Genomic DNA, 26,260 nt, shown 5'->3' on the forward strand with positions numbered 1-26,260 from the left:
AGAGGGTGCAGAAGAGTTTTACCAGGATGTTGCCTGGTATGGAGGGCGTTGGCTATGAGGAGCGGTTGAATAAGCTCGGTTTGTTCTCACTGGAACGACGGAGGTTGAGGGGCGACCTGATAGAGGTCTACAAAATTATGAGGGGCATAGTCAGAGACTTTTTCCCAGGGTAGAGGGGTCAATTACTAGGGGGCATAGGTTTAAGGTGGGAGGGGCTAGGTTTAGAGGAGATGTACGAGGCAAGTGTTTTTACACAGAGTGTAGTGGGTGCCTGGAACACGCTGTCGGAGGAGGTGGTGGAAGCAGGGACGACAGTGACATTTAAGGGGCATCTTGACAAATACATGAATAGGGTGGGAATAGAGGGATACGGACCCAGGAAGTGTAGAAGATTTTAGTTTAGATGGGCAGCATGGTCGGCACGGGCTTGGAGGGCCGAAGGGCCTGTTCCTGTGCTGTACTTTTCTTTGTTCTTTGAGAAGGAGGCCTTAGATACCTGTGCAGCTGTATTGCTGCACCTGTTCTGTGCGCCAAGCCAACACCATCAGAATCCTTCCCTCTACTAAAAATGATGGACATGCAGAAAACCCACTCGGAGTGGCTAGCTTCATGTGGTGCACCTTTGCTGCTGGCTGAAGAAACCCATCTGTGAGATGCAGGTTCTGCCTCATGCTACACGTGAAGTGGTGATCAGGTGTTATTGTGGGTTTGTTTGTGCCTGTTGCCAACTGATATAGCCACTGATCATCCTGATGGCGCACACTGGCCCACACATGTGGTCCACCATTTTCCTCTGTCATCAGCTTGTACCAGCAAAGTCACCTCCGCTCAATGCGCAGCAATATCTTTGGGAGATTTGCCTTTGAGAAGACTGTTGCATTTGTGATTTTTGTCCATCCGTGAGCTCCCCAGAAAACGGCAAAGTTGGAAGTTGCTGAGCTTCCAACTTTAATTTGTCCACGTTTCACAAAGTACTGAGAATGCAGGACATGGCGCTGAGCATTGAAGGGAATAGTAGGGAAGAACTTTCACGTATCTTGGACATGACCTTTCTCTCCTGGAGTGCCACCAGTGTTCTGTCCCTGCTCTTATTTCACAACCCCCCCGCCCCCAGGGTTGTGAATGGAAAAAGGGATCAGCAGGAACCCCATCTCCTCTCCAAAGAGCTGCTGATGCCATGAAGTGTCTATGACAATTACCCACAAATATGGCACAAACTCCACTTCCTTCAAGGCCGTCTGATTAGTTTTTCTAAAATGACATTCTGCTACCTCTGCCACATATCTTTTTTTCCCACCTCCCTTGTGTCAGCCGTAGCTCAGTGGGTAGCGCTGTCATCTGAGTCAGAGCATTTCTGATTCAAGTCCAACTCCAGAGACTGGAACATACAAATCTCGCAGGCACTCCAGTACAGTACTGAGGGAGTGCAGCAACCTGAGAAGTGATTTGTTTCAGATGCAACATTATACAGAGACCACATCTGTCCCCTCAGGTATATCTAAAAGATCGTGCACTATTTTGAACAAAAGAAGGGAATTCTCCCCATTGTCCTGGCTAATATTTATCTTTAATATCATCAAAGCAGATTAGCTGCTCATTATCACTTTGTCTTTGTAGGAGTTTATTGTGCTCAAACTGATTGCTGTCTTTCCTACATGACAACGGTAACTATAGTTCTAAAGTACATCATTGGCAGTGTAGAACTTTGAAATGAAATGTGGTCCTGAAAAACACCTACGTAAATGTAAGTATTTGTTTTCCCATATCAACCGCATACCTCACTTCACTTTAGGAGTGCTTTGAATGTTCTGGTGTTTGGCATGTCTCTAATTCTACCCCACTTCCTCTCTGTGTGACAGTGATTTCCCGGCTGTGTGAAAAGTCCCACTTTGTTACTATTTCCTCAAGTTAAAAATAAGGGAGAACTGGCTTTGTGTTTGTAGCTTTCTTATGCTGTTAAGATTCAGCAAGGTGAGAAAGAATGATCAGTTCAAAAACAGCTCCAGTGGAGGCCCAGTACAAACTATCCAAATGCATTCCCCTTTATTGGAGAGCAAAATTAAATAAAGTGAAAACATATATTTAAAATTGTGTAATTCCTTTTAGTTAGTCATAACAGCGAGTGAGTGGCAGAAAAGTCCCTCCTTCGAAACAGAAGCCAGAAGTGTGCTTTACAGTAACACTGTCTGAGGCATGTTTTGACCACCCTGCCTCAACATGTTTCCTGTGTGTGGGAGTGCAGTGAGCATGAATTACTGACAGCATCAGTCACCCAACCTGAGTCAGTGCTTTAATAATGTTCCTATCTCTGTACAGTGGGAGCATGTTATGTTGAAGTAGAATTAACTGTCTCCAGAAACTGTGACAAGTAAATGTTTTCGGGTCAGGACTTGTACCAGTTGGTTAGTTTGATCATTTGAACTTTCCCGATTTATAAAGATAGATAAAACCTCTATTTGTTAACATGGGTTCTTGTGCAGCAGTAGTTGAATGCAGGTCTGCAGTGATTTGATTTTTGGGTATTGATGTTGCACCTTGCGCTAATGTACTGTAGCGCTGCATTTCGATGTGACACAGGAAGTTGTGTTTGTGTTCTTGCTAGATATGTTTTGAATGTTTGCAGCACATCATGTTATTGTGAGCTGGCACGATCTGTGTAGTACAAACGTGAAATGGTGTGGGTACTAGAAATTGAAATGAAAACATGGGCTATCTCCTGTCACTTTAGATATAGTTACATGCTACTGGATTGCCGGGTGCCACGGTGGCGCAGTGGTTAGCACTGCTGCCTTACAGTGCCAGGGTCCTGGGTCCGGGTTCAATTTGAGTGACTGTGAAGTTTGCACTTTCTCCCCATGTATGCATGGGTTTCTTCCGGGTGCTCTGGTTTCCTCCCACAGTCCAATGATGTGCAGGTTGGGTAGGCCTTACATGTTTGCCGGGATAGAGCAGGGAAGTGGGCCATCATAGGGTGCTCTTTCAGAGTGTCGGTGCAGACCTGATGGGCTAAATGGCCTCCTTCTGCACTGTAGGTATTCTGTGATTGTGAGAGAGATCGGGAAGGGGCATACCATACGGCCCCAGAACAGAATAATATATATTTAAAAATATATATATCTATATAAATAGATATACGCTTCCCCTGTGTATTTGTATTCCTTACCCAGTCTTGCTACTATGTGACTCCACGCCAATGTGATTTGTTTAAAACAATATTTTTATTGACGTTTACATTTTTGCACTGTACAGGAGATGACTGAAACGGTTATTATTTACAATTTATGTGCTGCAATGTGATTTTAATTGCCCTCTGAAGCAGCCTTGCACCCTGCTCAGTTGTATCACCATCCCCTCAGGGCAACAAGGAATGAGCGAGGCTATATTCAAATAGTGATTTATAAAAATGACTTGGTGTGCTGGCTAAATTTCTGTTGGTCATGAAGGAAGTGGATGAAGTCTGTGGTTATCCAGGGAAGTTTAAAGCCAATGTGGAAGCAATTTGCAGCCAGTGTCCAACTTGCAGCTATTTCCTCCTTTTGAGGCGGTTTTTAATTTTCAAAACGAGATGGAGCTTGCAGTCTACAGGGTATCAGTGCTGCCGGGAGAAAATCGTTTTCTAATTTAAAGATTTTTTTAAATTTACTTTCCATTGCACCATTGCCAGTCTCCCTCTGGCATCATATCTAAATGGGACATTGGCTGTGAAATTTGATATTCTGTTTGTTTCTATATGGTCCTACTGGCCCAGGGTCCTCATGTAATGTTTCCAAGTAGCCACAGCCCTGTACTTCACCAGGTAATAGTTTCCAGTCTTCAGTTGCTGGCTTGCCTTTGAACTTTGCAGTTTATATCCCAATGCAGTAGGTTGCTAAGTTGACATTTAGCTTTGCAGCATGTCCTGCGCTGTTTAATCCGTCTGAGATGAATTAGCCAAAGAAGCAACCATCCACCAAGTGATCATGTGCACAGCAAACCTATGAGCATGAAATGGCGAGAGTGACGTGTATAAATTTTTAGGTTAGACTGAAAGAATATTTGAAGTAAAGAAATTAACAACTTGCATGACAGGCGTGCGATGTATTTATATTTGAACATGGATTTGAAAATTGAGTAATTTAATCAAGTTTCCCTTGGCACTGTACGAATGAAAGTTGTTGATATGATGCTTGAATTTGTCTGACTTTTTATTTTTCAGAAGCGTTACTGGATCCATTTTCCAACCCTTTCAGAACTGGACAGATCAAAGTCCCAGCTTGACATTGTAAGTCAACTATACAGGATTCTTTTGTGTAACCTTTGCCTTTATAATGGAATTTGTGAAATTTGTTTATGCTCCGTGCATACGATTATAGGTATCTTATTACTGGAGCAGGTGATTTATGAGGGTATCAAATTCTATAAAATTCTGCATTTAACTTGCGTAGCTTGATTTTCTGCCCAAATGCTACAGCAGTGCATCAAAGCGCCTGCGCTAGAGCTAAAATCCGATTTTTGCTAAGTGCTAATAAATCACTTGTTCTTGTTATTCTGCCTCCTCGGGTGTAGATGGCAGCCCTGGCTTCAATAGTTCTTCCAGTTTGTACCACTTACAATGCAGGATAAACCTGTTGGTCCCTTTATTGTACAGAATTATCTGTACTCAAGTAGTTCTGTAATACATATTTTCTCAGGTGTTCTGATAAGTGTTGAGTTTTTGCTTGCGGTGACTTTGGGACGTTTGTGACGAGCTTAAACAGACCTGCTCTCTCATTTTCATGTTTCTGGTGATCTTTTCTCAATGGCAAGAGGGCAGATGTCAAAAGGAGCACTTGTAGAAGTGGGCCCAGCATGTAGACAGATAAAGTGTAAACCTGTTGCGCCACACCCTACATGTTCTGGAGGGGCCCTGCATATCACTTGGGACATATTGTTGCCTAAATCAAGTCTACTGTTGGTAACACAGTGAAATATAAAAGTATCATTAGAAATACAATGGTATCTGATATAAAGGTTGGATATCCGCAATTCAAAACAGTTGAACAAATAATATTATTTCATGTTTGTCATCTTGTGCGCAGGACAGCATATTTAGTGATGAAAGTGCTGAGTTCAAGAAAATTGTAGTCATAGAATATAACATAGAACATACAGTGCAGAAGGAGGCCATTCGGGCCATCGAGTCTGCACCCACCCACTTAAGCGCTCACTTTCACCCTATCCCCGTAACCCAATAACCCCTCTTAACCATTTTTGGACACTAAGGGCAATTTATCATAGCCAATCCACCTAACCTGCACGTCTTTGGACTGTGGGAGGAAACTGGAGCACCCGGAGGAAACCCACGCAGACACGGGAGAACGTGCAGACTCTGCACAGACAGTGACCCAAGCCGGGAATCGAACCTGGGACCCTGGCGCTGTGAAGCCACAGTGCTATCCACTTGTGCTACCGTGCTGCCCGTCTATGGACAATTCTTTTCTTGACTCCTGATTTCTGTCATAATTAATGTTGCTGTGTATGAAGATCATGAAGTTCATCTGAGGCATAAATGCAACATCCTTTGTAATGTATCTCTTCCTGACATCTTCACTGTTAAAAACAAGACTCTTTGCACTGCCTTCTCCTCTAAACTTGTTTCTTTCACTAGAAGTTCCAAACGTTGAAAATATTTTCCTAGTTCTTGTCTTTCCATCCTTTTAATAAAAACGAATAACTGCAGATTCCTTAACATTTCAAGTCTGTATGATTCTCCTTCAGACCTGCAGAGCTTCCCCAGCATTTTCTATTTCTATTGCATTCCTTCAGTGTCACCAGATCTTGATTTTGCTCCTTTATTTTATTCTTTAAACTTTGATCATACAATGCACTTTGGCCCACAGAGCACTTTTTTTTGGCGTTGAAGGCAGTCTCATGTTAGTTACAGTCAGATAATGTTTAGTCTACACGAACAGTGCATGAAGAGCAAGGAATGTGCTTTACGTTTACTGCTCGGCAATAATAATGATAATGAAGAGCCTAAAAGAATCCTTACTTTTGCAGATGCAAGCTACTGGAATCCATAAGAGAAAACCCTTCAGGATTGTTTTTGACCGGCCCAGGCACGATGGGCGGATGGTCTTTTCTGTGCTGTAGACCTCCGTGACTCTATGACCTTGCACTACATTTATTATTGTGCCACATGTGTGAATTTTGAATTCATTACTTCCAATCACTCGCAGTATCACTTTAAGATGTTTGTCACTGGTCATTGGGCTCAGAATAATGTCCCCAAGCACAGTCCAAATTTGCCGTCGAAGTATCCTCCCCGGAATCATTAACCTCCCTTTCGCTTACCAAAATGGATTGCCCTACTGTGCACTTCCAGCATCTTCCACTTTTTTCTCCACTTTTTCATTGCTTGCCTTGCTCTTTTTGTTTTGTCATGAAATACGCACAAATTTCTTCAATAATAATCTTTTTCGTGTCACAAGTAGGCTTACATTAACACTGCAATGGAATAACTGTGAAAAGCCCCTAGTCGCCATCTTCCGATGCCTGTTCAGGTACACAGGCAGAATTCAGAATGTCCAATTCACCTAACCAGTCTTTCGGGACTTGTGGGAGGAAACCGGAGCCCCCGGAGGAAACCAACGCAGACACGGGTAGAACGCACAGACTCTGCATTGACAGTGACCCAAGCTGGGAATCAACCCTGGAGCTGTGAATCAACCCTGGAGCTGTGAAGCAACAATGCTAACCAAGTACAATGATGCACAGTTTCCACACCTCTGCCCAAGCTAGTGCTGGAGTACATGCATTTGTAATGATACATGCTTTGTACTAGAATGTCTGATCATGAAATTGATTATTTAGTGAACACACTGACTGTTATGTGAGCTGGCATCCTGTAAGAAACTGTGTGATGAGCAAATAATTATCTGTTGGTGCTTGAGAGAGAAATTGTTGGCCAGGTACCAGGAGAACTCCCTACTCTTCAAATAAGTTCAAGGATCTTTAACAGCCCCCAATTCAGGCAGATGTTGTCTCAGTTTAATATATCACACAAAGAATGGGCCATAGCCCTCCAATGGCACTCTTGCTTCTGTGTTGGAATGTTGGCCTAGATTGTTCACTTGTTTTATATTCACAAAGGATCCAGCACAGAGACAGGCTATTAGACCGAACTGGACCCCTACCTAGCCGCCTCATTTATTTAACCCTATTAGCACAGCCGACTGTTCCTTGCTCCTTTGTGTGTTTATTGAGCATCCCTTTAAATGGATCTTTACTGTTTGCCTCAACTGCCCTGTGTGGTGCCAACTTCCACGTTTTAACCATTCTCAGTAAAGAGGTTTCTCCTGAATTCCCTGTTGAATCTCTGTGCTACCTACTTAAGGTTGGCTCACGGCTCACTTTAAGCTTTGCAAGTGAACATTACAAAATGCTCCTTATTTTTCCCTCTTCCTCCCAAAAGTAAATTATCTTTGCCACGCAGGTGAATTAATTTCAAACAGCCTCGCAGCTAGGGGGAGGAAATGATAGTGGAACTAATTGCCTTTAATTAAAAAAGATTCAGTGCCATTCATCAGCTGATGCTGCTGCAGTGACCTCGGGTCCCCACTCAATTGGGATTGTTTCAGAGGGTTTGAGTCAGCATGTGTGTAAGGGTGATAAATTGGCACGTAAATTAGGAAGAAGGTTTCTCCAAATTTAAGTCAAGATTTGTGATTATTGGAAAGATGTGCATGAAATGATTAGATTAGGCATGGATGACACGCAGCCCCCATTCTTGCCCTTCCCCATTATCCTTATTGAATTAACAGAAAATGCTGGATAAACTCAGCAGGTGTGGCAACATCTGTGGAGAGAAATAGAGTTAATGTTTAGGATGTAAATAAACCTTCCACTGAACCGCAATTGAATTGTTGTGCGTGCTCGCGTATGATGAATGACTACCTCTGTATGATGTAAAGAGTGGCTGTCTTGTACTGCTAAATGCTGATATCTCCCATAGGGGAAAATGTGAAGCGCAGGCTGTACTATCACCTGACGCAGTCTTAGGAGTCCCTTTGTTCAGGTTTGCCAAAGAAGGTGCAAATGTCTTTAAGGAAATTAGGGCTCCTATTGGTATCCGGTCACAGGTACAGTGTGCTAAAACTTGTATCCTTTCCATTTGACCATCATTGATCCTTGTGCTACCAAGTGTGCACTTTCACTTTGGGATCAGTAAATAGGGTTCCTACCTACTTTCTCCACCCTGATCAATCCCCCCTCTGCCTTCCTCCCAACAAGTCAGCTGTGTTGGGGTTAGTTATAGTACCTGTGCTATTGAGACTTGCCAGAGACTTGCTTGGGGAGGCAGTGGCTTAGTGGGCTTGTCACTAGGCTAGTAAGCCAGAGCCATGTTCTGGGGACCTGGATTCTAATCCCACCAGGGCAGATGGGGAAATTTGAATTCAGTTAATTTTTTTTAAAGTCTAAAGGTGACCATGAAACCATTGTCGATTGTTGTAAAAACCCATCTGGTTTACTCATGTCATCCTTACCTAGTCTAGCCTACGTGTGACTCCAGATTTACAGCAATGTGGACTCTTAAAATGCCCTCGAGGGATGGGCAATAAATGCTGGCCCAGCCAGCACTGCCCACATCCCATGAACGAATTTTTTAAAAATTGGTTAAGTTATTGCAGTATAGAGATCAAACGTGTGCGTTTCTGATCTGTGTTACTAAACCCTGAATAAACAATCCATCAGCAAGGAGTCAAGTGGCATAATAATTTAAAACTGTCTTCTGCACCAGAGTTGGGCATTTCTGCTGAATAGAGACCTGAAGATATCTAATTTGTAAAAGGGTGTGCATAGGAAAATATGGTCTATCGTAACCTCATTGATGTGCAAGTCAAGCTGGAAATGGGGTGGAGTTTTTTCAGTTATGGTTATGCAATTTACCAAACCAGAGTGTAAGATTGGTGTCTACGATGCAGGTTGTTAGTAATCAGTAAAAAGTCAGTGCTTATCTCTCTTTTCTCTCTCTCTCTCTCTCTCTCTCTCTCTCTCTCTCTCTCTCTCTCTCTCTCTCTCTCTCTCTCTCTCTCTCTTCTCTCCCCAACTTTGTGCTCAGAATACTCACCTCACCTGTAAAACTAGATAGCTGCGATAGCCTAGCAGTTACAGCACTGAAATAGCAAGCTGGACACAGTACTTAAAACTCCCACTTGCCCACCCATACTAAATTATGAAGCTGAATTCTGTAAATCTAGTGATTTCTGAGCTGGACGAAGGATAGAAAGCCATTGAGGCTGCTGGAGTGTCATTAAAACGTTAACCCATTCACTAATTCCCCCAATCCGACCTGCCCCCAGTCCCTTATTATTGCCCTTGAGACAATGAAATAGATAATATGTCATACCTAACATCACCAAGAATGATTTTTTCCCCCAAAAGATGGTTATTTGTGGGTGTTGGGGGGCATGCTCATTGCATTTAGATATTTTGGTTCTAGCAGACCAAACTGATAAGATCCTAAAAATGGTTAACCAGGACACGGCTTCCGGCAGAGAGTGGCAAGTCCTGGGCCTCGAAAATGCCACGGACCTAGATGCACCTGCTTGATCTGATTCAGTACTGCACTAATTAGAGTTTATAGACAGCAAGCTGTTGGTAGATTCTGAAGCAGTTTTATTTAAACCCCTTATGACAAACCAGTTGCTGATGATTTTAACATTTTGGTAAGAAAAACAGCAGCTGCTGATACATCACCAATTTGATCTGCAGAAGCAAATGTTTCTCCTGTTTTGCTTAGGATAGATCAGGAAACATGTAGAACAACAAATAATGTGACCGGTTTGAACCAAATAGCTCCCCCACTCACCCCCACCAGGTTTAGCGCAGTGGTTGAAGTAATACTTTGTTCACATTTGCAGAAACGTAAACAGTTGCCTTTGTCCGAAAATATCTTTTGAGTTCGTGTTTTCCCTCACCTCCGCACAACTCCCACTCCTGTGAATAAGTCAGTGCATGAACACACAAAGTGATCCAGTGCTAAATCATACAAACCGAAAAAGAAAGACGTGCATTTATATAGCACCTTTCACCGCCTCCGGAACACCCAACGCACTTTATATCCAATGAAGTACTTCGAGGTGCAGTCACTGATATAATTAATAATAATAACCTTTATTATCACAAGTAGGCTGCAATGAAGTTACTGTGAAACGCCCCTAGTCGCCACATTCCAGCGCCTGTTCGGGTACACAGAGGGAGAATTCAGAATGCCCAATTCATCTAACAGCATGTCTTTTGGGACTTGTGGGAGCAAACCAGAGCACCCCGAGGAAACCCACGCAGACACAGGGAGAACGTGCAGACTCCGCAAAGACAGTGACCCAAGCCGGGAATCGAACCTGGGACCCTGGTACTGTGAAGCAACTGTGCTACCGTGCCACTCTCATATGGAAAACACAATAGCTAATTTGCACTCGACAAGCTCTAATGAGCAGCAGTGTGACGATGATCAGTTTTTGTGATGTCGATTGAGGGATAAATATTGGCCAGGAAACCAGGGAGAACGTCCCCTGCTCCGCTTCATAATGGGATCTTTGACATTCATTTTAGAGAGCCTCAGTTTAATGCCTCATCTGAAAGGGGTATATGAACAGTGTCGCCTGAATAATGGAACAGCAAAGAGAAACATGCAACTTGAACCGAACATCAGTCAGCACCTTCACGCTGAGGATAGAATTGGGGAGGGGCATGAGAATGAAATAATGTTGTGGCAGGGGAACTGTAAACTGGTCATTTTGACAGATAGTACGTTTAATTCTGCAGCTTCCCAGCCCTCTCACATGTGCTTTATTTTTCCGATTAATTGCGTGGAACTTCCTTTGCTGAAAGATGTGTCTTGCTTTACTTTAAACACAGATTGTGAGTTCCAGATCCCACCACCATGACGAAGAGATCAGCGGAAATAGAAATAGAAATAGATGGCGAGGAGAAGCGGCATTGCACAGAAGAGAGGTAGACTGGAAAATGTTTCGACACACACCGCACTCTCAATGGGTGCATTGATCAGTGCTGTTGTTTGAATGTTGTATGGATTCTTTTTGCTCAATGATTTGTTTAAATTGTGTATTTTCTTATCAAGGATATTTTTTTTCCTGCATGGAGAGAAATCGTCTATTCCTGGGAAATGGCACATATGTAGAAATGGGGTAACGGCAGGGACGGAGAAAGTACAGTTGGATACAGAGTGAAGCTCCTCTGCTCCCAACAATGAGCCTTTACCATAATCTCAAAATTGTGCCTCCAATCAACATCAGGGATATTTCTGCTCTTGTCACTAGTCTCTCGATTTTCAATGCTAGCTGAGTGTGCAGTTAAGAGGCAAATGTATGCTGCGAACTCTGACCATAAATTCTTGACTTTAAATTCCAATACTCTTTATTAGTTTGGGTCCTTTTAATATTATTCGGATATCTTCACATAATACGAGTCCTTCCATGTTGTGAGTAATATTCCTTGTAGAATTTTTTGTCCTTCAGGAACATTTTTTTTTTAATGTTTTATTCTCCTTTTTCACATTTTCTCCTAAATTTACACCCAGTAATAAACAATAATCAATAACGAAGGCTACAACATCTGCCTCCGCAACTGTTTCCAACCCCGAGTATGGCTTCCTGAGAGCCCGGGCCCAGTTTCACGTGCACCACTTTAAAGATTACCCTAAACACTTCCTTCCAGTAAGCCTCCAGCTTTGGACAAGACCAAAACATATGAACGTGGTTTGCGAGGGCCCGCCCCCCCCGCAACGTTCACATACATCTTCTACCTCCTCAAAGAGCTGGCTCATCCTCGCCCTTGTACGGTGCGCTCTATACACCACCTTCAGCTGTATCGGTCCCAACCTCGCACACGAGGTGGAGGCATTCACCCTCTGGAGCACCTCACGCCAGAACCCCTCCTCCATACCCTCTCCCAACTCTTCCTCCCACTTTGCCTTGATTTCTTCTAGTGGCGCCTTCTCCTCCTCCAAAATAGCCCCGTAAACCGCCAATGCTATCCCCTTCTCCAGTGCCCCTGTCGTCAGCACCTCCTCCAGCAATGTGGAAGCCGGCTCTACTGGGAAGCTCTATATCGCCTTTCTGGCAAAGTCTCGAACCTGCATGTATCTAAATATTTCCCCCTGCTCCAGCCCATACTTCGCCCTCAGCTCCTTCGGTTCCGCAAAACGACCCCCAAGAAACAAATCTTTTAGTGTCCTAATTCCTTTCTCCTCCCATCCCCGAAAATTTCCATCCCACTTCCCTGGCTCAAATCTGTGCATTCACTCGAATCGGCATTTCCCGATTCGAGCGGCGCCTTCAATCCCGACCCCCCTACCCAAACTCTCCTCCATTCTGACCCATTGGGAGTCAACCCATCCGACTCAGCTCCGTACCTTCTCCACATTCACTGCCCAGTAATAATACATCAGGTTCGGAAGACTCAAACCCCCTGCCTGCCTTCCTCTTTGTAGTAGCACCTTTTTAATTCTGGCCACCTTCCCTCCCCATATGAACGAGGTAATCATCTCTTAAATCTCTCGTTTTTAAAAAAATGCCTTTTGGCAGGAAAATTGGCTGGCATTGAAAAATAAATAGGAATCGCAGCAGCCCATTCATTTTAACCGCCTGTACCTGACCTGCCTGTGACGGAGGGAGACCATCCCACCTTACCAGATCAGCTATCACCCTCCCCACCAAACTAGAAAAGTTTTACCTACGGACCCCCCCCAAAATCTTGAGCAACCTGCACCCCTAAGTATCTAAAGTGAGTCCCTGCTTTACGGAATGGCAGCCACCCCATCCCTGCCCCCACCCTGACCGAGACACCACAAAATACTCACTCTTGTCTAGATTTAATTTGTACCCTGAGAAAGACCCAAACACCCGAAGCAGCTCCAGTATTCCCCCTATTGACACACTTGGTTCCAACACGCATAATAACAAGTCATCGGCATATAAGGTCCCACGGTGGAGAGGAAAGTATTCTGAGCTGATATTATTTGTGCGGACACTGGCCCTCGGCTCCTTGTATAATAACCTTACCCAGTCCACAAATCTGGGTCCAATTCCAAGCCGCTCCAGAACTGCCATCAAGTACCCCCATTCTACCCGGTCAAACGCTTTTCAGCATCCAATGCCACAACCACCTCTGTTTCCTTCCCCTCCGCCGGTACCATAACCACATTCAATACCCTCCTAATGTTCGAAAAGAGCTGCCTCCCTCTCACAAACCCTGTCTAATCTTCACCTATCACCTTCAGGAGGCACTCCTCTTGCCTACCTGACAGTACCTTTGCCAATATCTTTGCATCCACGTTTAAAAGTGATATGGGCCTATACGGCCCACACTACTCCGTCAGATCCTTATCTTTCTTAAGTAACAGGGTAATCGATGCCTGCTCCAAAGTTTGTGGTAACACCCCCTTCCCTATTTCCTCCTCAAACATCCCCACCATCAGCGGTACCAGCTTATTTTTGAATTTTTAATAATATTCCACCGGAAACCCATCCAGCCCTGCCACCTTCCCCGACTACATCCTCCCAATCGCATCCTTTATCTCCTGCTCCAATATCGGCCCCTCTAATGTAGCCCTGTCCCCCTCCCCTAACCTCGGGTACTCCAGCCCATCTAGAAATTCTCGCATCTCCCGGCCTCCCCCAGTTGGCTCTGACCTGTACAACCTCTCATAGAATTCCTTAAAGACCTTGTTAATCTGATCTGGCGCTACCACCAACTTCCCTGCCCTGTCCCGCACCTGGACAATTTCCCTTGCCGCAACCTCCCTACAGAGCTCACCCACCAACACACGACCCGCCTTCTCTCCATGCTCGTAAACTGCCCCCTAGCTCGCCTCAATTGGCGTACCGCCTTCCTGGTAGATAGTCGGTCAAAGCTCGCCTGGAGTTCCTTCCTCTTTTCCAACTGCGCTGGGTCCCTGTCTTCTGCTTACCTCCTGTCTACCTCCAGCATCTCATCTGTTACCCTCTCCTCTTTGTCTAGCCTAGCCTTGAACGAGATCACCTCACCCCTCACCACTGCCTTTAAAGCCTCCCAGACAACCGCCTTTGACACCTCACCCGTGCAGTTAAAACCTTTCGCACAGTGGGCTAAACAGCTGGCTTGTAATGCAGAACAAAGCCAGCAGCGCGGGTTCAATTCCCGTACCCGCCTCCCCAAATAGGTGCCGGAATGTGGCGACTAGGGGCTTTTCACAGTAACTTAATTGAAGCCTACTTGTGACAATAAGTTATTATTATTATTATTATTACATATTCCTCTATTACTTTTCGAATTTTGTCACAGAACCCTCGGTCCCCCAACAGTCCCACATCTAGCTTCCACCCTGGTCTCTGTCCCATCCCCTTCTCCAGTACCATATCCACCCAATGCGGAGCATGATCTGATATTGCAATTGCCAAGTACTCCGACCCTTTAACCCCAGCCAGCAGCGCTTTCCCCACCATGAAAAAGTCAATCTGCAAGTACACCTTATGGACCGCTGAGAAAAATGAGTACTCCCGCTCCCTCGGATGCAGAAACCTCCAGGGGTCCACCCCTCCCATTTCCACCATTAGCCCAGCCAGCGCCTTTGCCCCCCCCCCCCCCCCCCCCCCACCTGATGGGACTAGCGAGCACGGCCATGACCTGTCCAATTTTGGCTCCTGCATCAAGTTCCAGACACAGACACACACACACACACACACACACACACACATCAGTTCGTGTGTGTCCCAAGTCGGGGATGGCCCCACACAACGTCTTCGCGAGTGCCACATCGTCCCAATTGGGACCATATACACTTCCCAGCGCCACTAACCTCCCCTCCAGCGCCCCTGTCACAATCACATACCTACCCCCCTGATCTGCAACCACCTTCTCCATCTGGAACTGTACCCTTTTGCTGACCATTACCGCTACCCCTCGAGCTCTTTCATCAAATCCAGAATGAAACACCTGACTAATCCAGCCTTTTTTAAGTCTCACTTGGTCCTTCACCCTCAGGTGAGTCTCCTGCAGCATTGTTGCATCGGCTTTCAAACTTTTAAGATGCGCCAGTGTTAATTCCTGATTATTTTGCTGTCAGTCTGGATTCAATAAAATCTGAGATGGATTTGCAGGTATCATATCATTTAATAATAACTAACTTGCAAGGCTGACTCCATCCATAGGACCTCAGGACACACATACCGTCTTCTGAGAACCCAGGATAAAGAGAACCTCAGAACAAAGGAACACTGGAGATATACTTCAAATGACATCAAGATTCGCATACAAACTTCCCATTGGTCATTTACACACCTCCTGACCTGGTCATATATCCTAATTGGCTCACTTATCCTGGGCCTCTTGTTACCCAGCATCCTTTTCACTATTCTCTCCACGAGGCAAAGCTCCCCTCCCCCTTCCTAGCCATGCTGTGCTCATCCCTTTGTTCTCTGTCTGTGAACTCATTACCCTCAGGGTCCTACTGTCCATCATATTCGTTTGCTCACTTCCTCATTCCCTCCTTTTATCATTTCATGATAACCCATCATTCCTTGCTGTAGTTATGGCCCCTCAGCTAAGAAAACTCGTTGCTGCATTTCTAAATCCTATTGCAGCACCCCATCAGCCGCTGCACCCTCGTGGACCCTAACAGTCAAGACTCTAGGGGTGGCTATCCGTTCCAGCGCACCCTGCATTTTACCCATCACGCATTTGAGGATTGCCAGGCCCACAAAGGTGCAGGTGAGATAGTCAAGAGCATATCGGTTCTGCATGGCAAACAACCCGAGTTGAGATAATTCCTTGGTTATTGCCCCGAGGGCCCCCAAGGTTTTATTGCCCAGGATGGTAAGGCCACAAATAACTGAACCTGCCCAGCGTGCCAACTGGTGGTGCAGTATCCACGCAGAGGGGCAAGGGACAGTAATAGGGACTAGAGTCCCGATAGCAAGTTGGTGGGGAAATGGGGCTGACAAAACATTGGTCCTCGCTCTGTGTACAGGCTAGCATCACAATCAGTATATTGGTGAAGTAGGGATTCCCCAGTAGCCCAGTTCATCCAGCTTCGGAACGCCCATTCAGGCCTCCTAGCAATGCAGACCCTTGACCCCCCCCCCCCTCCCCACTTGCTCGCCTCATAGGCTCATCAAAACCTGCTACCCAGGCTCCAATGTCCGCAGCTCTCCTCTCACCTCACCTCCATTCACTAGCCGACTTTAGTTAGCTAACGCGGGTAGTCCCCCTCTTCCCCCAAAAAAGCATACTGTCCCCTTCCACCCAGTCCAGGAAGAGAAAGAAAAACAATAACCCATGCAATTCAATGAAATAACACAAAAGAAAAGGAGCAAAAATGCCAATCAAACCAAACAAAAACTTTAACTCTGTAACAATGTGAAGTCAAGTAAGTTACAATACAGGACAGTGAAAAGAAAGTTATAACATTTATACATTTTCCAGCTCCCCAATCACGGTCCACAATCTCCCTTCCAGCTCCACTCCTCACTTTTGTCCCAAGCCTTCTGCCTTTATGAACACCTCAGCCTCCTCCACCGTTACAAAATAAAAATCTTTGTCGTGTACGTCCCCCTCAGCTTTGCCAGGTATACCATACCAAATTGCAGTCCCTTGTTCACTCGGCTGAATGCCACTCGTCTCTTTGCTGTCAAGACGTGGTAAATCCGAACTCTAGCACCATTCCACTGCACCTTCCGCTTCTTCTTCGCCCAATTTAACACCTTCTCCTTCATGTGGTATTTATGGAAGCAGATAATTACTGCTCTCGGCAGCTCATTGACTTTGGGTTTCGGCCTTAACGACCGATGAGCTCGATCCAGTTCATACCGGGAGGGGTCTTCACCCTCCCCCATCAACTCTGCCAGCCTCTTGGCAAAGTACTCAGTTGGCTTTGAGCCCACTGCCCTTTCAGGCATACCCACAATTCTCAGATTTTGCCACCTCGAGCGGTTCTCCAAGTCCTCAAGCTTTGCTCGGAGTCCTCTGTTGACCTCCACTACCCTCTGTAGTTCGTCTCCCATCGAGGTGAGCTGGTCACTGTGCTGCGACATGGCCTCCTCCACTTCCTTCATCTTTTCACTCTGTTGTTTTACCTCGGCCGATGTCTTTGCCACATCCACCTCACCGGGGCGATTGCCTCTTCCACCAATGATCTCAGTGCGACTGCCATCTCCTTCCTCAACGCCTCCATGTGTCTCGCAAACTGCTTCGCCAGCTCCACAGCCGTCACCTCAGTCATCCTTTCCACTAAGTAGTGCGGTCCCACCACGCGGTCAGGCATCCGCCATCTTGTCAGCGCTTTTACTGGTCCTCTCCTTTGGCGGTGAACCCGCGTTTCCTCCCTTCTTCACAGCTGCTTTTGGCATCCCTTAATCACTTAGTATTTTTCTCCTTCTTTCCTCAATCTCGAGATAAATAAAATACATAAACAAAATAAAAAATTTAATTAAACAAAAAAATAATAATTTTTTTTTTAAAACTTTTTTTAAATAAAAAGATTTTCAAAAATCAAAGTTCAAAATATCTCTTCTCCTGGGACCGGATTTCAAACACCCCAGACATGCATTTTCAGCGGGGGGCCACCCGGTGTGCGCTGCTCCCCCTCTACATCTGTGCTGGATCCAGGCCTCGCCTCAGGCCACGCTCCTCACCCGCCGCTTGCTTCAGGCTTGATGCCCCTGCTCCTCCGGTCATGGGGGTCTCCACCGGCTCCAAACCTGCCCGACCCGGCGCCCGTCCCTCAGGCTCCACCAGCCGAAGAAATCGCGACCGGCGAAACCATAGGGAAATGCCGGCGACCGGCGGGTGCCCCCCCTCCAGCGTGACTGCTCCCCACCTGAAGTCAAGTCCTTCAGTAACGTGTTCCACCATCTGAAACCTTAGCTTGTGTTTCCTTGCACAGAGGGTTCATAAATCATAGAATTTACAGTGCAGAAGGAGGCCATTCAGCCCATCGAGTCTGCACCGGCTCTTGGAAAGAGCACCCTACCCAAGCCCACGCCACCCTATCCCCATAACCCAGTAACCCCACTCAACCGACACTAAGGTCAATTTTGGACACTAAGGGCAATTTAGCATGGCCAATCCACCTAACCTGCACAGCTTTAGTTCATCTAATCAATGTGTTTAAAATGTTACAAGCATTTGATAGGATGATAAAAGTCTGGAATTCTCATTCCCTAAAGGCTGTGAATGCAGAGTAGGGTGAAGTCAAGGGGTGGGGTGAGTGGGCGTTGGAGCGGGTGGGCGGAGCAGCTGGAACTTGCTAGACAGAGCGTGGTAAATTTTTGTTAGTTGATGGTCACGAGCGATATGAAGCCACAATGGGTGAATGGAATTGAGATTCAATCTACCGCAATCTATTTGAATGGTGGAGCAAATCGAGTGGCTGACTGGCCTACTATGAACAGGGGGTGAAGGCCAAACTGTGTTGTCAGGGCCTAACACCTGTATTTTTTTCCATTTGTTGTATCGATTATGTACAGTATAAATTTTTTTAAAGTCTGATCTCAGTTCATTTATAAGAATAAGCTTTTTTAGAAAACTTCTTATTCCTTGATACTTGCTTTTCAGCATTGCAGAGCAGACAACCATCACCACTGCAGAGTTTGTGAGCCAGTCTATTGACATCAATGAGCCCGTTGGCAACCTCAAGAAGCTGTTAGAGCCACGCCTTCAGTGTTCTTTGGAAGCACACGAGATTTGTCTCCAAGATATATTGGTAAAGAATAAGAAGATTTTGATTAAAGTTTTATCAGGAGTGCAGTATTATTTTGGAGCATTGAGTAATGGCTGTCCAATTTCCTAGCTTGATGGGCTCCTAGTTTATGTTGCAGCATTGTGTGTGCTAGGTGGCGATCAGCAGGTGCCTCCAATAGAGTTGTTTCTGGTACTTTCCTAATCTTTTGCTTCCATGGGCTACGGATAGAAACTGAGAGCCACTTGCTCTCCCCTTTTTGCCACTGTTGGTACATAACCCAGGCTGACCAAAAGAAAAATGAAAAGAGTCTGATTTTAAATAAAATGTCATGCGGGAAATGTTACATGCTTGACCAGTATAGGAACCTGATGCTAATAGATGCAAACACCCCAGCTTCACTGACCTCCATTGGCTCCTTTCCTCCTTGAATCATCATCTTCCCCGTCAAGTCCCTTAAGAGCTTTTTCAAACCCCAGCATATCCTAAGCTGTACTTTTCCTCTGCTCCAATCTCTGAGCCTGAGACTTCAACTATAACATTATCGAGGGGATGAAGGTTTAATAGTAATGTCACTGAATTAGCAATCCAGAGATCCAGGCTAATGTTCTCAGGCAGGGATTCAAATCCCACTTGGCCCATCGGATGCTCTGCCATTCGATCATGGCTGATATTTTTCTCATCCCCATTCTCCTGCCTTCTCCCCATAACCCCTGATCTTATTAATCTAGAACCTATCTATCTCTGTCTTAAAGACACTCAGTGATTTGGCCTCCACAGAATCTGCTGCAAAGAGTTCCACAGATTCACCACCCTCTGGCTGAAGAAATTCCTCCTCATCTCAGTTTTAAAGAATCGTCCCTTCATTCTGAGCAGGTGCCTTCTGGTTCTAGTTTTTCCTACGAGTGGAAACATCCTCTCCACGTCTGCTGTATCCAGGCCTCGCAGTATCCTGTAAGTTTTAATAAGATCCATTCCCCCCCACCCTTCTAAATTCCAACGGGTACAGACCCAGAGTCCTCAACCGCTTCTCATATGACAAGCTCTTCATTCCAGGGATAGAATCGTAGAATTTATAGTGCAGAAGGAGGCCATTCGGCCCATCGAGTCTGCACCAGCTCTTGGAAAGAGCTGTCTACTTAAGCCCACGCGTCCACCCTATCCTCGTAACCCTGTAATCCCACCTATCCTTTTTGGACACTAAGGGCAATTTATCATGGCCAATCCACCTAACCTGCACATATTTGAACTGTGGGAGGAAACCGGAGCACCCGGAGGAAACCCATGCAGACACGAAAACGTGCAGACTCCGCACGGACAGTGACCCAAGCCGGGAATCGAACCTGGGACCCTGGAGCTGTGAAGCAACTGTGCTACCTGCTGCCCTCATTCTCGTGAACCTCCTCTGGACCCTTTCCAAGGCCAGCATATCCTTCCTTGGAAAAGGAGCCCAAAATTGCTCACGATATTCCAAATGGGGTTTGACCAGAATCTTATACAACCTCAGAAGTACATCCCTGCTCTTGTATTCTAGTCCTCTCAACATGAATGCTAACATTGCATTTGCCTCCCTAACTGCTGACTGAACCTGCACATTAACCTTTAGGGAATCCGGAACCAGGACTCTTGAGGTCCCTTTGTGCTTCTGATTTCCGAAGCATTTCTCCGTTTGGAAAATAGTCGATGCCTCCATTCTTCCTTTCGAAGTGCATAACCTCAACACTTTTCCACTTAGGGAAGAAAACCACCTAGTCTGGCCGACATGGGACTCCAGATCCATGGCACTGTGGCTAACTCTAAACTGCCCTCTGAAATGGTCTAGCAAACCACTCTGTTCCAGAGCAATTGGGGATTGAGCAACACAATGTTGGCCTTGCCAGTGATGCTCACATCCCCTGAAAGAACAATTTTTAAAATCCCTACGCTCTGCCTATATCCCTTGCAGTTTCCTTCTGCAGCTTCAGCAGTTCCTCAACTTGATTCTTTGACCTGAGTTTTGTTACCTCCCTTAATTTCTCTTCCACTCACTGCTTCGGCCCTACAACCCTATCATGGCTCCTTCCAGTGTGTGTATTTTTCATTCATCCACAGGATGGCAAGGCCGACGTTCAGTGGCCAAGCTTATACAACTGAGTGACTTGTGGTCTGGGATCACACGCCAGCTAGACTAAGAACAGATATCCTTCCCTGAGTTATAAATTATTTTGACAAAGCAAATAGCAAAGGACTGTGGTTAATGAATCGGGGTCATCAATTTAAAATTATTAGAGGGAGGAGAAATTAGAAGAGAAATTTTACACCAAGGATTAATGGACCACGGGATACTGGGCCATCGGGTACGGTTGAGGGAGAGACCTTGGCATCTTTTCAGGGGAAAATGGACATATGTTTGAAGTAGCAGAAGATAGAAGGTTATGAGGAGAGATCAGGGTAGAGGGATTAATGTGGGATTGCTTCAACAAAGAGCCAGTACTTAAACAATGGACCAAATGGTCTCATCCGTGCTGTAAACTTGAGTGCTTCTAATTATTTTAGTGAGAATTTTTCATTAAACTTGTCTGTTGCTGGGTGGAGATAGGAGGAAAGGTAACTGCTTGTTTTATATCTGAATACCTGTTTTAGGACGTTTAATGTGCCCTTTCCAGCAGACTGCGCAACGGCGAACTGATTTTGCGGTGTGTACAGTAGTTCTCTGCCTCTAGTTTATTGCCAACTTCAACTTGTATAACTATCAACTTTTCCTTCTGCTGCACAATCCCATCTAATGAATTACACTTGGAATGACCTTTGAATCTAATAACTTTTCTTGCTTTGTCCATCTTCTGTTATAGCTGGATCCTAACCGCAGCTTATTTGACCAAGGAGTGAAAACTGATGGCACTGTTCAACTCAGCGTGGAAGTCATTTCCAGACAAGGTAAGCTGGGTCTAAATCTTAAAACAACCTGACCTTGCATTGCATGCATGCTGTGTTCAAGGCCTAAGAACAAACATATTTTTCCTATTCAGGAAGCATGAGCTAATCGGGCCGATTGAAGGGAGCCTAATCAGAAATGTATTGGCACGTTCCCAGATTGTTTTTACTTATTTGCTCTCCGCCTCCTCCTCGCCCACCTCCCTCCAGCTGTCAGGAGCATTGCCGGACTGTATGAGGAGCGTGATCAGAATTTCATCTTAACCTGCCGATAATCCTGTATAAATAGGACACTGGTGCCACTGCTGGTGACAGCCCCCAAATTAAACTTACTGGGTTTGCCAAGGCTGGTTGCCAGTAAAACCCCCCAAAAAAAACAGACGGCACGAACAACAGATGTAAAAGCAGCTTTCCAGACTTTTCCCTGTAGGCTATGAATTTGTTTTACAATCACAATTTATTTAATCTCCCACTGCCTAGCCCAGAAACACTGAGACAATAGCAATTCTCCTACAGAAACCGTGGATGAGGTCAGTTGGCTTAAAGCGGAAACTGAGATCGGTGCTTTGCTGACATAAAACCACCGTTCTCTTATACAGAATATACAGTATGGAAACAGGTCACTCAGCTCCACTAGTTGACGTGCGCCTCCTCCCACTCTTCTTCTTCATATAAGTCTATCAATATATCACATTCCTTTATACCCTTGTGTAACCTCTCCTTAAATTAATCTATGCTATTCACTTCAACTGTTCCTTGAAGTGTGGCCACTCCACCTACCCTGCACATCTTTTTGGGTAGTGGGGGTGAAACCCACGCAGACACTGGGAGAATACAAAGTCCACACAGACAGTGACCCCGGGGCCGGGATCAAACCCGGGTCCTCGGCGGCGTGAGGCAGCAGGGCTAAACATGTGAAAAATGAAATGAAAATCGCTTATTGTCACAAGTAGGCTTCAATGAAGTTACTGTGAAAAGCCCTTAGTCGCCATATTCCGGCGCCTGTTCGGGGAGGCTGATACGGGAATTGAACCGTGCTGCTGGCCTGCCTTGGTCTGCTTTTAAAAGCCAGCGATTTAGCCCAGTGTGCTAAACCAGCCCCTTATGTACCACCGTGCCACCCCCTTTCATAATTTTAAACACCTCTATTGGGTCACGCCTCTGCCTACTTGAGGGGAAAAGATCCCCAGTTATTCAGTCTTTGCCGATATGTGTGAAACCACTGGGACTGGTATCAGCCTTGTCAATCTTTCTAGAGATTTTTGCAGTGCCGCTCCATCATTTGTGTAATATGGAGACTAGAACTGCTGGGACGATTCAAAGTGAGTTCTAACTAAGGTTCTTCACAAGTTTAATCCATCTCTCCAGGAATGATTCCCAGTTCCTTGTTATTTTTATGGCCTTATTAATGATTTGTCCATTTATGCTCCTAGATTCCTTTACTCCCCTATCTCATTTAGATTCTTAATAAAGAACTTCTTTATTAAACATAGAACAGTACAGCAAAGAACAGGCCCTTCGGCCCTTGATGTTGTGCCGAGCAATGATCACCCTACTCAAGCCCACATATCCACCCTATACCAGTAACCCAACAACCCCCATTAACCTTATTTGTTAGGACACTAAGGGCAATTTAGCCTGGCCAATCCACCTAACCCGCACATCTTTGGACTGTGGGAGGAAACCGGAGCACCCGGAGGAAACCCACGCACACACGGGGAGGACGTGCAGACTCCGCACAGACAGTGACCCAGCCGGGAATCGAACCTGGGACCCTGGAGCTGTGAAGCATTTATGCTAACCATCGTGCTTCCAGTTAAAATGCAACACCCCAATGTTCTACATTGAAATTCGTCTCCAGTTACACGCCCATTCTGCAAGTTCATTAATATTGTCTTGTTGTCGGGCAGTGGTTAGCATTGCTGCCTCACGGCGCCACGGTCCCAGGTTCAATCCCGGCTCTGGGTCACTGTCTGCGTGGAGTTTGCACATTCTCCACATGTCTGCGTGGGTTTTGCCCCCACAACCCAAAGATGTGCAGGGTAGGTGGATTGGCTCGATAAATTGCCCCTTAATTGGAAAAAAATGAATTGGGTACTTTTAAATACTGTCTTGTTGTTTGGCTCTTGTTCGTCTGCCTACCTTGTTGCTGGGGAGGGGCATATATCTTCTACGGTTACTTTTGTTTAAGCATTATTACTTTTAGCAGGAGTGGAACCAAAGTTGAACATCCTAGAGATCGTTAAGCCGGTTGAAACGGTTGAAGTTGTAATCGACCCTGATGCAGCACATCATGTGGGTGCCGAGGCTCAGCTTGTGGAGGAAGCGCAAGTGATAACGTTGGACGGCTCAAAGCAACTGACAGCAATACCAGACGAGACATCTGAGCAAGTTACGCGATGGGCTGCAGCCCTCGAGGGTTATCGGAAAGAGCAGGAGCATCTTGGAATTCCATATGGTACGGAACTGACTTTACCTAGTTCCATATAACATAATATACAGCATAGAACATGCAATTGACTGCTTTATCCAGTGATTACGGTGCTTACTGAGCTGGCTAAACATTAACCGGAGTTGAGATTCTTCACTTGCTCTCATTGCCCCAGAAAAGGCCAGAAAATGTCCACAGGTTCTCGGTTTCACTCGCAACAAACAAATACCACTGAAAATGCATTTGAGGATAGGATCAGGCTTTGCTGTACAGCCTCTCCTAGTCAAATGCCCTGTTGCCAGAGCCGAGGTGCCCAAATAATGGCTAAATGAGTGCGGTATGAAAAGACGACTGCTGGCGTATGGCCCGCTGGATGTCAGTGAGTCAACCACTTGGCAGGGGAAAAATGAGGGGGATTAAAGCCAAACCATCAATTTAGAAAATGCTTGTTTTGGTCCACTCCTCTTTCTAAAAGCCCTGTAGGAGTTTCAACAATTTAATTCCCACAGTGACTCATCACCATCGGCTGCATGTCCTACACCTCTATAACGTGACCTACTCTTCTATAGCAGTACCTACGCCTGGTCTGTAATTTTGGACTTTGAGCCAGTTTTGTCTCCAGTCTCTGACCATGCATATGTTTTTTTAACCCAATGTTGTTGAGACTAGGGAGATAAAGTCACAAGATGTGAACAGTCTAGACCAGAACACAAGTTTTCACTAACTTGCTAAATGACTTCCTGTCCTGCTTTCTAATCGGTGTCTTAGTAGGTGCTCCATCAGTTGGCTAAAAAGTCACAAAGTCCTTTGTTGGATTTACTACCGTTATTTTAATTCCTTCTTGGGCTGTGAACATCACTGGCAAGATCAGCATTTAGTGTCTGTCCCTGAGAAGGTAATAGTGAGCGCTCTCCCTACATAACTCCCATCCTGTCCTCGCTCATCTTTGGTCAGGCATCCCTCATCGATCCAAGGCCTATGGGGTGCATAACTGGCGGTTTCCACTACTCCTCTAGATACCCACCCCCATAAGGTCTTTGATCCTGACTGTTACTTAATCACAGAATTTACAGTGCAGAAGGAGGCCATACAGCCCATCGAGTCTGAACTGGCCCTTGGAAAGAGCATCCTGAAAATGAAAAATGAAAATCACTTATTGTCACGAGTAGGCTTCAATGAAGTTACTGTGAAAAGCCCCTAGTCGCCATATTCCGGCGCCTGTCCGGGAATCGAACCGTGCTGCTGGCCTGCTTGGTCTGCTTTAAAAGCCAGCGATTTAGCCTGGTGAGCTAAACCAGCATCCTACTTAAGCACACCTCCACCCTGTCCCAGTAACCGCACCTGACCTTTTGGACACTAAGGGGTAATTTAGCAGGGCCAATCCACCTAACCTGCATATCTTTGGACTGTGGGTGGAAACTGGAGCACCCGGAAGAACCCCACGCAGACACTGGGAGAAAGTGCAAACTGCACACAGTCACCCGAGGCCGGAATTGAACCCGGGTCTCTGGAGCTGTAAGGCATCTGTGCTAACCATTGTGCCGCCATCCCCACAGAAGGTAATGCAGGGCTCTCTCCTGCTCTCAAGCCAATGGGCAAGATCCCTGTCACCTGGATTAAATTCCACTCCATGTTACTGGGGAAGGATTACTGATCATGAGTAGTGGTGGACTTATTCTGAAGCTGGGGACAGGAGGTCACTTTTATCGGGAGGAAATCCTTCACAAATCTACCTACAGTATTAGGAAAAGACCACTTCTATTTCTGACTATAATGCGGAATATATCTGGTATTATTGTTGTAGACTTCATTTTGTTTTCATCAAAAACCTTTCCACGACTTGTGGGAGAGCCTTTGCCCGCTGAAGTCGATATTTTATCTAGCTGATGAGGTTTTTTCTCCCTGGTTTATGTAGAGCTTCATCTAAGCTTTTCTCTCTAAGGCCAGCACGGTGGCACAGTGGTCAGCATTGCTGCCTACGGCGCTGAGGACCCGGGTTCGAATCCCGGCCCTGGGTCACTGTCCATGTGGAGTTTGCACATTCTCCCCATGTCTGCGTGGGTTTCACCCCCACAACCCAAAAAGAAAAAATGAAATGAAAATCACTTATTGTCACGAGTAGGCTTCAATGAAGTTACTGTGAAAAGCCCCTAGTCGCCACATTCCGGCGCCTGTCCGGGGAGGCTGGTACGGGAATCGAACAGTGCTGCTGGCCTGCT

General features: G+C 45.7%; 1 protein-coding gene across 5 annotated transcripts in view; it reads left to right on the top strand.

Annotated features, from left to right (window-relative positions):
* Positions 1-26,260, top strand: part of gabpa (GA binding protein transcription factor subunit alpha) — a 51,100-nt gene that overhangs the window by 8,052 nt on the left and 16,788 nt on the right. For 2 of the 5 annotated variants that reach the window (XM_038801396.1, XM_038801400.1), the window contains exons 2-6: positions 4,196-4,261; positions 10,879-10,974; positions 18,574-18,721; positions 21,529-21,613; positions 23,817-24,068. In XM_038801396.1, coding sequence (XP_038657324.1) covers positions 10,904-10,974; positions 18,574-18,721; positions 21,529-21,613; positions 23,817-24,068 — 556 coding nt within the window. In that variant the 5' untranslated portion in view covers positions 4,196-4,261; positions 10,879-10,903. Of the gene's footprint in view, positions 1-1,617; positions 1,745-4,195; positions 4,262-10,878; positions 10,975-18,573; positions 18,722-21,528; positions 21,614-23,816; positions 24,069-26,260 lie in introns of all 5 variants that reach the window. The other 3 variants (XM_038801399.1, XM_038801401.1, XM_038801398.1) reach the window with 2 other exon arrangements.

This window comes from Scyliorhinus canicula, chromosome 7, assembly GCF_902713615.1.
Source record: "Scyliorhinus canicula chromosome 7, sScyCan1.1, whole genome shotgun sequence".
NCBI lineage: Eukaryota > Metazoa > Chordata > Chondrichthyes > Carcharhiniformes > Scyliorhinidae > Scyliorhinus > Scyliorhinus canicula.